This window comes from Galeopterus variegatus, unplaced genomic scaffold (genome assembly GCF_000696425.1).
Source record: "Galeopterus variegatus unplaced genomic scaffold, G_variegatus-3.0.2 Scaffold13906, whole genome shotgun sequence".
NCBI lineage: Eukaryota > Metazoa > Chordata > Mammalia > Dermoptera > Cynocephalidae > Galeopterus > Galeopterus variegatus.
This window is the reverse complement of record NW_007740017.1, coordinates 1-10,871: the sequence shown is the minus strand read 5'-3', so window position 1 is coordinate 10,871 and position 10,871 is coordinate 1. Positions and strand designations below refer to the sequence as shown.

The 10,871-nt window shown below is 56.9% G+C and overlaps 1 protein-coding gene across 1 annotated transcript in view; it reads left to right on the top strand.

Annotated features, from left to right (window-relative positions):
- LOC103581774 (lysophosphatidylcholine acyltransferase 1-like) overlaps positions 1–10,027 on the top strand; it is a gene marked incomplete at its 3' end in the record, with an annotated part of 28,197 nt that extends 18,170 nt beyond the window's left edge. The window contains exons 6-10 of the mRNA XM_008563527.1: positions 330–440; positions 4,135–4,260; positions 4,669–4,822; positions 7,247–7,345; positions 9,886–10,027. Of these exons, the coding sequence (XP_008561749.1) occupies positions 330–440; positions 4,135–4,260; positions 4,669–4,822; positions 7,247–7,345; positions 9,886–10,027 (632 nt within the window). The remainder of the gene's footprint in view (positions 1–329; positions 441–4,134; positions 4,261–4,668; positions 4,823–7,246; positions 7,346–9,885) is intronic.
- Between the last annotated feature and the right edge of the window lie 844 nt (positions 10,028–10,871).

The following is a 10,871-nucleotide window of genomic DNA, read 5'->3' as shown; positions in this document are numbered from 1 at the left end:
GTGTGTGTGTGTGTGTGCGTCTGTGTGTGCGGTGCACGCACTGTGGGTGTGTGTGCGTGTGTGTGTGTGTGCGTCTGTGTGTGCGGTGCACGCACTGTGTGTGTGTGCGTGTGTGTGTGTGCGCGCGTCTGTGTGTGCGGTGCACGCACTGTGTGTGTGTGTGTGTGCGCGTCTGTGTGTGCGGTGCACGCACTGTGGGTGTGTGTGTGTGTGTGTGTGTGTGTGTGTGTGCTTGCTTCGAAGGCGGCTCTGATGGACACTATGTCGGCAGAGCCTCACAGTGGTCCTCTGCAGGGCGCTGGTGAGGGCCGTGTCCTGTGACATCCGTGGAGTGACGCAGCTTCTCTGTGTGTGCAGTTCCTGCCTGTGTACAGCCCGTCCGAGGAGGAGAAGAGGAACCCCGCGCTGTACGCCAGCAACGTGCGGTGTGTCATGGCAGAGTGAGTGACATCTTCTCTCCCCTCCCTGAGGGGGGGCGTCTCTTACAGCATTACTGTAAAAATGCCCAGGAGCCTTAGGGTTTCTGCAGAAGGGAATGAATGGGCACTGTCCACATCGGCAAGAGTGTGCTTGACCTTATGCTTTAGGTCCCGTGTTTGTCTGATGACGTTATGATGTGTCCAGAACTTGGGAATGGCTGAACACTGCTTCGTTCACAAGTTTCAAACACGCACAGCCATCAGTCACCCAGGTGCCGTGCTCTCTGTGCAGAGAGCTGGCCTGGGCAGCTTTAGGACCCAGGAGGAGGACCCTCGCAGCGTGACGTGTTCATCGGCCCTGCGGTGTTGACCAGCGGCCTTGCTGCATCTTGCTGGGCTGAGCGTGGTACTGCACACTTCATCCTGCGAGATAACTTGAGCTACTTCTCTGACTTCTGCGCATGCAGTTGGGAGTACGGGGGAGACCCCCACTGCCCATTCACATGCAGCCCCCGCTTGTGTGGACGGCGGGCGTCAGCTCACTTCCCTCCCTCTCTGACCATCTTTCATCCCTCTGTGTCCCCAGACACACATCCTTGAAATGAGCATTCTGTCCCCCTCACTGCCACGGCCAGAGCGGTCATCCCCCACCTGCCAGCCCCACCTGGGCGCCCGTCCTGCTGCTCCCCTGCAAAGCTCTCATCAGGTGGAGCTGAGGTCCTCCTCTGCAGGGCACTCAACCCCAGGCTGCAGGGAAGCATCGGGAAGCCTCTTCCACCCGGGGCTGCCGGCCCCACCCTGAAGTCCCCGATGCAGCAGTTCTGGGCGGGCTGGGGATGTGCCTCTCCAGAGGCAAGTTCCAAGAGATGATGACACAGGCTGGCAGGCTTCAGCACGTGCTGGTGACCCTGCCTGACTCCTGAGTCACCTTGTGCACACTCAGCTCAAGTTCCCAAATTCAGTCTGGGTCGCTCTCTTCCCTGGACCCACGCCCTCTCCCTCCCGGGCACATGCAGAGGGCAGAGATGGGTGCACACAGTCTCTGTGCCCCACAGGCCCACGCAGCCTCCAGCACAGACAGCTCCAAGCAAACACGAACACCCAGCGGGAGTAGGCGCCAGGCAGGGCGGGCACAGGCAGGGCAGGCGCACTCACACTTCCACCAAACCCACACTCAGGGCTTCCGCTGTGGTGCCATCCATGTTTGGGGACGTGAGAGGAAGGGGACAGACTTTACAAAACTCAGTGGGAGATGGCTCATGGGCCTCACTGATTATTTTAGAGCCACCTGTTTAAAACACATTTTGAGGAACTCACACATATTTTCAGGGTTATTGGAGAGTGCTGTCATTTCCTTTGTGGCAATTCTGAATGCTCTTAAAAATCCTACTACAATTCCTTGAGAACCATATTCTGTCATCACATCAGGGCCGCTGGAGGGTCTGCTGTGGTCACTAACCCACGCCTCCCGTGCTGGCTGGGAGAACGGTCGGGAGGGGCCGCACCAGCATGGGCCGGGTGGGCGAGGCAGGGATGGGCCCCAGCCAGGTGCCCTGGAAGGGCCTCCCTGGTCCCCAGCCCCACCTGAGATCATACCTGGGAGGAGCCAGGAGAGCTCTTGGGTGGCCCTCAGCTGGACCTGTCCCTTTTTCCTGGGGGTCACCTGAGGGGCTGCTCCCCCACAGTGGTCGTGCTGGCCAAGGGAGTTTTAACAGCCATCAAGTAAAGATTTGAAAGGCAGTTTGCTTATGGCGTGATTGCACACAGTGTTGCCAGGGCACTAGGAGCTCTTGTGAAATTATTAACAGCCCCGTTCAGTTATGGAGATTCTGGGGGGTGGGGGGGGTTGTTTTGTTTCCTATATTTGGCACGTTTTCTACCATGAGTGTGTTTTCTTTAATAGTCAAGAAAGGTTATTTTTCTTGAGACCTGATGCAGCTCTGCAGGATGGCTCAGTCTTGACTTCAGGGCAGCGCTGAAGACAGAAACGTGATAGGAACGACCCCAGTCACCATGGAGATGGGTCGGGATTCCCCACCCATCGCCCCTGTGGGGGTGTCTTCTCTTTAAGACGCCCTCACCTCTCCCAGGATTTTACAGCGTGATGCGCTGATTTTCAGCATAGATGTGGACACAGGATAAAACCAAATGAGTGACTACAGACACCACACGCGTGCGTGTTTAGTGGGACGGAAACCACAATAACGCCGCGCTAACTGCGGAGCTTGGGGCAGCCCCGTGTTCAAAGTCATTGAAATTTGGAATCAGTTATTAAGCATCTGTTTAGTGCTAAATATGGACTTTGCACATTGCTCTTCTGTCCGGGGTACCCACCACCCCGTGCTGTGGTTGAAGGCTTGTGTGTGTGGGCTCACGCCCAGGGCCCCGTCCCCCCAGGGCTCTGGGAAAGGTGCCCGGGTGCACGGGTGGCAGGCTCAGGTGCTGTATCTCCCACTCGCACCCTCCTCTGGGTTCCCGGTGCCAGTGAGGAGCAGGAGGAGGCCCCATTGACATGGGGACCGCAGGAGGGGGCAGGCCACAAGGCCCCGTCCTCTGCTTCCACCGGAGAGGGAAGAGGCTTTTCCTGTCTGTCAGCCACTGGCTGAATAGCTCAGGGAAGCTGAGACTGACACTGGTCCCCGAGTCCAGCCCATGTAAAGAGGAGGGGGCTGCACATGTCCCTAGACCCGGGGGAGTGTGAAAGGGAGATTTAAGCCCATGTTTCCAGCAAGTTCTTTTCATCAGCTTTTCCCAGCTTCGTTTGAATAGACGTGAGCTTCCTCTACCACCTGTAACTTTTGCTGTTGGAATTGCTAGAAGTTGCCTTTGAGGTGCCAGTGGAAGGGAGAAGGGCAGAGTGCCGGTCCCCGGCTGGTGGCACACCCAGAAGTCGGGACATACAAGGACTTGCTGCTGGCCACGTGTCTGCACACACGCTGTGCTTCCAGCCCGTGCTTAAAGGTCTTTGTGTTAGTTTCTCTGACACTTGGACGACGGACTCTGCTCCCTCCCGCTCTTTCGGAGTCGAGGGCTGGTGGGGCTCACCCCGGGGCTTTCCCACGCCAAGTCGGCCCATTCTCTAGCAGCCGGGGCGGCCGCTGTCCTTGGACACCTGTTCTGTTCATGACTTCCTCTGTCACCGTGGCCTCTGCCTGCATTTATAGATATTTCTTTTTTAATCTTTAACTTAAGAATAACATTTTGCATAGGCTACAAAATAAACACACTGAGACCTCGGCGAAAGCATCACTGCTTGTGCAGATAAAGCTGTGCTGCCTTGATCCCACTGGGGGAGGAGACACCTGGCAGGACAGGCACGTTCTCGTGGGCAGAGGACATTGGAGTCGATGCCTGGTGGTCTCAGAGCAAGATGTGCGATGTGTTGTCACAGGGCACCACCGCCTGTGTTTCTATCAGAGCTGATTCAGGAGAGACCCACAGGGAACCAGTGCCCTGTGAGGCGGGTGCCCACGTCGTTGAGGCCCTTGCTGACTTCTGTCACCCTGAGCTTTTCTTCTGGCAGGTAGTTAGCGGTCACCCCCTTCTGTGTAGACCATGAAGATCACTCCCGGTGAGCCCTCAGAAGACAATTTACCCTGGAGGCCCTCAGATGCCCCAGGCCCTGGTGGCCCCTTGACCCCGTTACTCTGAGGGGATGGCGGGGACAGGCTGCTGTGGGGACAGGCTGACACGGGTGCCCTCCTCTCTTGCATAGGGCCTTGGGCGTCTCCGTGACTGACTACACATTTGAAGACTGCCAGCTTGCCCTGGCGGAGGGACAGCTCCGCCTCCCTGCCGACACTTGCCTTTTGGAATTTGCCCGGCTCGTGCGGGGCCTCGGGTGAGTCCCCTGGTGCTACTTGAGTAACAGGTCCAGCTGGAGCCACGTGAGGCCACAGGGCTAGTGATTCAGGAAATGATTCTTAATAATGCTTATTCCGGTTTGGTTTGGTTTGGTTTCAAATATCAATTTCAATCCACACAGAAGTGTCTGAAATACCCCTGATGCTTGGCACCAGCCATCTGCTCGGGTGCCACCGAAGGGGGTGTCCACAACCACCTGCCTAGACCCTCAGGCAAGATGCATTACACACCCTCCAAATTACTAGAATGCCTTTGCTTGAGAACTAACTTGCTTATGATATAAACAACTTTAATACTGTGATGAGTCTTGTAACAGTGAGTCTCCTGTTTTTAGCATTCAGTAATTTTATTGACAAAGAAACTTTTCCCTCTTCTTTTTGTTTAGGCTGAAACCGGAAAAACTTGAAAAAGATCTGGACAAATATTCAGAAAGTGCTAAGGTGAAGAGGGGAGAAAAGATTGGTCTTCCAGAGTTTGCAGCGTACCTGGAGGTCCCCGTCTCTAGCGTGCTCGAAGACATGTTTTCACTGTTCGATGAGGTAGGGACTGTCACCTGGGGAGGGGGGAATCTTGGAAGGGAAACCTCTGACTTTTCAAAACATAAGTTGTTCTTATTATAATATAAACATATTTTAGACAATTTTGAAAGCAGTAAAAGGAAACCACCCCTTATTAGCCCACCCAGTGATGTCCTTCCATGCTTTTAAATGCATGTAGAAATTTGACTTCTAAGTTATCCTTTGCTGATAAACGTGCCTGTGGTTTTGGGGTTTTGTAAATCAGCTCACTAAGAGGCCTACTGACGGCAACGCCCAGCCCGTGCTCTCCGGGGCTCCCTTCTCCGGAACTTCCACTAGCCAGCTCCGCCGGAGCTCCTGTTGGCCACGGCAGAGTTTCTGAATAATGTGCCTCATTCTCGATGACCGGTTTAGAGGTTCTCCAGCAGCCTTCTGTCACCGAGTGAGGGTGTCTTCCTGGTACGACAGCTGCCCCACGCCCTGCACGTCATCATTAGGTCACACATCGTAGCTGAGTGAGGTGTCGACGTTCACGCTATTGTGGCGCTGAACATGTGGGGTGGCTTTTAGAGGTTCTCCAGCAGCCTTCTGTCACCGAGTGAGGGTGTCTTCCTGGTACGACAGCTGTCCCACGCCCTGCACGTCATCATTAGGTCACACATCGTAGCTGAGTGAGGTGTCGACGTTCGCGCTATTGTGGCGCTGAACATGTGGGGTGGCTGTACAGGTTTGGGAAGGCATGGGACCTTGCATGCAGGAGGGCAGGAGGCCACGCTTACCCAGAAATCTGCCAGGCCTGGTCTTTTCTGGGTGTTTGTGTCACATTACTGACACTTGTGCTGTCAACACTCGTCACAGGACAGGGTAAGTGCTGAGGCCCCCCTCAGAACGGTGTGTTCTGTGTGGCGACACGGCACGTTCTGTGTGACAACATGGTGTGCTGCACGTGAATGACACCGAGCAGCCGCAGCACGGCCTTCGGTTGAACCGAGGGGAGCAAGTGTGTGGCGTGGACACAGGAAGGCGCCTCTGGGAGTTTGTGGATCGTGTCAGTCCCTGCTCTTCTGTCCGCCGGCGAAGCAACACGGCGTGTGATCCAGCATGTTCTTCCACCTCGCAGCACGACGAAGCTCCGGCAGCAGCCCCTCTGGTAGAAAGGCAGAGGTCGCCGCACCTGCGTGCAAGTGTCTGCTGCTGTCAGAGCCACAGCTGTGGCTGTGTTCTCGGTGCTTCCAACAGTGCTGGGTGTGGAACAGGAAACAGCAAAGTACTGGCTCAGCGTCTAACAGTGTGAGGTCACTACGGCAGCGAGCGGCTTCTTCGTTTTCCGATATCCACTATTTCAAATGCACAGTGTTCTTGTGAGGTGGGAGTAGTCTCGGCTTCACACACAGGAGCTCAGACCGTGATGCGCAGGTGCTGGGTCTGATGTGAAGCCCACCTGCCTGGAGCCCCACCTCCCGAGACCACCGTCCTGGGCCTCATGCAGCGAGAGCCGGGTCTGGGGCTCCTGCAAAAGACGCTGTCATTCTCTCTCACAGTACACCAGGGACGTTTGTGCCTCGCCTCTGAGACCTGCAGCCTATGGTCTACACAGGGGTGGGAGGTGCTCCCTCTGCCCCCAGGTCCTCCTCAACGTCCTCCCCCTGCTGCTGACCAGGGAGTCCCCCCTCTGCCTCTGCTTCCTGCTCATCTCCTCGTCACCTCACGTGGCTCAGGAGGTCCTTTCCTCCAACCGAGGTGTGCCCTTCAGTCATGTCCAGACCGTTTTCTTCCTCATCAGAAGAGGGTCCCCAGTGTCCCCGTGGGCACCCAGCTCGCCCCTCTCTCTGCGTCCACCTGCTCACCCAGAGCAGCTGACAGTCCCGTGGAGACAAGCGTGTGTGCTGACTCAGTCTGTGCGGGGCACAGGCTGAATTCCAGTGACCTGGTGCTCGCGTCGACGCCGCGTCGCTGGCTCGAGATCCACTTATTTTGTCCTAAAGAGAGTGAATTCTCAGAGGCAACTCAGTCTGTGCGGGGCACAGGCTGAATTCCAGTGACCTGGTGCTCGCGTCGACGCCGCGTTGCTGGCTCGAGATCCACTTATTTTGTCCTAAAGAGAGTGAATTCTCAGAGGCTAAAATGAGCGTTGGTGTTTGCTGGGTTTTTTCCCTAAAATGTGAGTCTTGGCAGGTGACAGTCCTTATTTCACATGTGCTTTGCTGAGACCACTTCATGGAGCAGTTCCATAGGGTTTGACAGTGAATTGTAATGGCCTAAGGAAGTGTACACAGTGCAGTTACCCAGGAGAACCCAGCTGGTTAGGGATGTTCTTGCAAAACGCCCTTCTTTTGGGGCTGGTGGTGTCAGCCAGACTGGGACTGGCACTGGGACCGTGAGAAACACTGGTTCTACTCGTGTGCCCGGGGGCTGAGCCGTCACCCAAGCCCGTCTCTCCCACAGGGCGGGGGCGGCGAGATGGACCTGCGGGAGTACGTGGTCGCCTTGTCCGTCGTCTGCAGGCCTTCCCAGACCCTGGACACCATACAGCTGGCGTTCAAGGCAAGTACAGATTCTACGTGCATCTGATGTGTAGGGACCTGAGCATGGTCTTGTGACATAGTTTATCGTCCGTTATCATATTGGCAAATTTATTATTTGCCTAACTGCTATTTTTACAGAAGTTTGTGCTAGCCATTGTAAAATTCCCAAAAAACCCTTGACTGTTTTCTCCCAGAGTAAGCAATCCACACCCACAGGAAAGGCAGGAAGAGGGCTTCCCATGTCCCAGGGCGCCTAGACGGGCTGGTGTGCGTGTCACCAGCAGGTCTTCTCAGGTGGACTTGTGCCGTGGGTTACAGCACATGCTGCTCCTCGGCAGCCACCTTGGGGACAGCTGTGTGATCTCCTCTGGGAGCTACCAGCGGAGCAGATGCGGCTGGCGCCAAATCCACACAGCACTACTGGGTCCTGCCCTGCGTCAGCCTGCAGTGGCTGCAGTGGGTGCCCCGCAGATGTCCGCACGGTCCTGGCTGGCGGGTCTAACTCTCCAGGTTACCCGCCGTACCGCACCTTCCTGCAGGCCTCCCTCATGTCCCTGCCTGCAGCCCACGCCTTTCACAGCATCTCCGTTTGCTAAATATGCTGCACTGTCCTCATCTGCTGCCTCTGGGGCACCTCCCCTGGGCCCCTCGGCACCTTCCAGTGGGGCTTGCCAGTGACAGGAAGGCCCTGGGGCACCCCGCATCAAGGGTGTGTGGGTGACCACATCACAGGCTGCACTTTAGATGTAGAGATAGTCGCGCCTTCCTGGCTTTACAGTCAAATTTCCTCCTGGGCTGACTGTCGAGATACAAAGTTGTGTTATGATAGCACTGATGGTCCCAAACACAGATGCTGCCAGCACTTGGGACTTCCCAGGGGAACTCGAAATCATTTTTAATGCACTGTTGGGGTCCCGCATTTTGCTTTCTTTTGTATCATTATTCCTGTGGTAAAAATGCTACGGGCTCAGAAAGGGGGAAAATGCAAGCCCGAGGTCTCTGCCCAGCGTGGGCCCAGGCCTGCCTCCCAGCGTTTTCTCGTATAATTTTTTCTAATAAATTTCTAAGTAATTTTCTGAATGCAGAAACGCGTGCTGCAGCAGCTTGCAGTGTCCCCCGAAGCCGCTGCTATTCACTGCATGACCGCTAGGTGGGGTGGGAGGAGCACTGCTGTGCCCGCGGCGGAGCTGGCGTTGGGACCAGAGGGGGGCTGGTGGGAGGCCACATGGCTTGGGTCCGGCTTTGCTTAACTGTGAGGTTCCAGCAGCACCGAGGTGGATTTAGTCTGCAGACATTTGATCTGACAAATCTAAAAGCAGCAGAGAAATCTAGGACAAAGATGAGGACGCAGGAGCTGTCAGCGGGCACAGGTGCTTTTTGAAGCCAGGTGTAGATGGGGGCACCCAGGGGTAGCCGCAGGCCTCGAGAGATGGGGTGGGCCCAGCTGCAAGGCCCACGCTGCCTCCAGCACGGACCATGAAGTGCTTCCACTGGGGCAGAAGGAAGATGGGCACTGAGCGGGCGGATCTGGGTCCCCGGCTCATGGGGTCCGTGTGGAGCTGCGGAAGGGGGAGGGGTGGGCCCTGCAGACTCTGGGAGCCCAGTGTTTGTAGGCGCCCGGCAGGCGCAGGTACAGGCCCTTGACCCTCCTGCAGCCCTGGTCTAGGTACCGAGCAGGCAGGGAGCCGCTGCCTCCAGAATCAGAGCAGGAGGAGGGGAAGGTAGGCCTGTAGGAGTGTGAGGTTAATGGTGGACCGTGGTGTCCTGTTCCTGCTCTGACTCCAGGGTCCCTGTGTCCGCAACGTAAACCCCTCATCTCCTTCCTTGGGCTCCAAGCACAGTCTCCCTCCCCGCAGGAAGCATTTCTGGGTTAATGGTGGACCGTGGTGTCCTGTTCCTGCTCTGACTCCAGGGTCCCTGTGTCCGCAACATAAACCCCTCATCTCCTTCCTTGGGCTCCAAGCACAGTCTCCCTCCCCGCAGGAAACATTTCTAGAGTGTGAGGTTAATGGTGGACCGTGGTGTCCTGTTCCTGCTCTGACTCCAGGGTCCCTGTGTCCGCAACGTAAACCCCTCATCTCCTTCCTTGGGCTCCAAGCACAGTCTCCCTCCCCGCAGGAAGCATTTCTGTCCATCTGTAAGGGTCGGATCCAGCTGTCACAGGCAAAAGTGCTGTCAAGGAAATCCTGAAACCTGGGCTTCGCCCCACGGCACACCCAAGGCCCAGCCCCAGGTTGCACCGAGTCTCTGCATCTGTCTGGCTGTGCCTGAGTCGTTCAGTCAGTTTTCCCAGGCGGGGATCAACAGCGTTGACTCCTTGGGCCCAGCGGTGTTTGCTGAGTGTCCACGAGGCACCCAGGGGTGCTGGGAGTTGAGGTCAGATGGCCTAGGACGCAGCTCCACTCTGATGCTCACCGTCCACTCGTACCAGGCACAACCTGGCCCCAAGGGTGCCCAGAGTTCTGTGAAGGTGGAAAGCCGGGACATCCAGGGGATGAGGAGCAGCCCGGCTGGGCAGCAGGGGGAGGCTGCGAGGTCACGCCGCACCTTGCCTTGCAGATGTACGGGTCGCAGGAGGACAGCAGCATAGATGAGGCCGACCTGTCCTGCATCCTCAGGACGGCCTTGGGGGTGGCGGAGCTTCCTGTGGCCGACCTCTTCCAGGCCATCGACGGGGAGGAGAAGGGAAGGATCACATTTGGTGAGTGCCGGGGGTGGGGGGTGTCAGCTGGGCATGGTCCGTTGTGTGCCTGCCTCAGCTGTGCAAGGCAGGTGTGCCCACGAGACTGGGGACACCAGTGGAGTCCCTGCCCCACCTCCGTCCACTAGGCTGCCCCTGCAACACAGGAATTCCACAGAAGGAAGGTCCTTCTGGACACCAGGCAGGGGAGGGGAGGGAGGGTTTGAAGCTGATTTCTGCAGGCAGCAAATAGAACCAAACTCTGAGCCTGGCTCAGAGCCCCCACTCTAGATGCTGCCCACGGAGGCTGCGGTTGGGGGAAATCCACACCCGGCCACCCAAGGCCAACTCACCAGGGGTCTCCTCGGGGACAGCCTTGGCTCCGGGTGTCACCCCTCTCTCCTGGGAGCAGTCTGTCTGGAGAGCGCAGCATGGCTGGTGCTCAGAACCATCGCAGGTTGGCTGCACGTGACGCTTTTCTCCCAAGACACTCACCTTTCCAGTGATGTCTGATTAGGTAACTAGTAAAGGGCCTGCCCTTCTGGAGCACAAGCCATCAGCTCCCTTCCCCGGCTGCATTCCCAGAAACGGCCGGGTCAGTATTCTTAAATTGCTATGCGAAGTTAGCAAACCCCACCCTGAAGTGACTCCCTCCCCTGGAGTGTGAATGAACAACATTGTGTCCACTGGGGCCGCAGTGGCCTCAGCCTCCAGCCCGTGTCCTCACCAGGCCCCCAGGTCCTCGCCGTGGAATTTTCTGAACTTCTCTTCCCTTGTCTCCTAAAATGGGAGAGGCAGTCCCAGCCTTGCCGGACAGCCTTAGAGCAAACAAGAAAACATGCAGGAGAGTCAGTGCAGCAGGGCC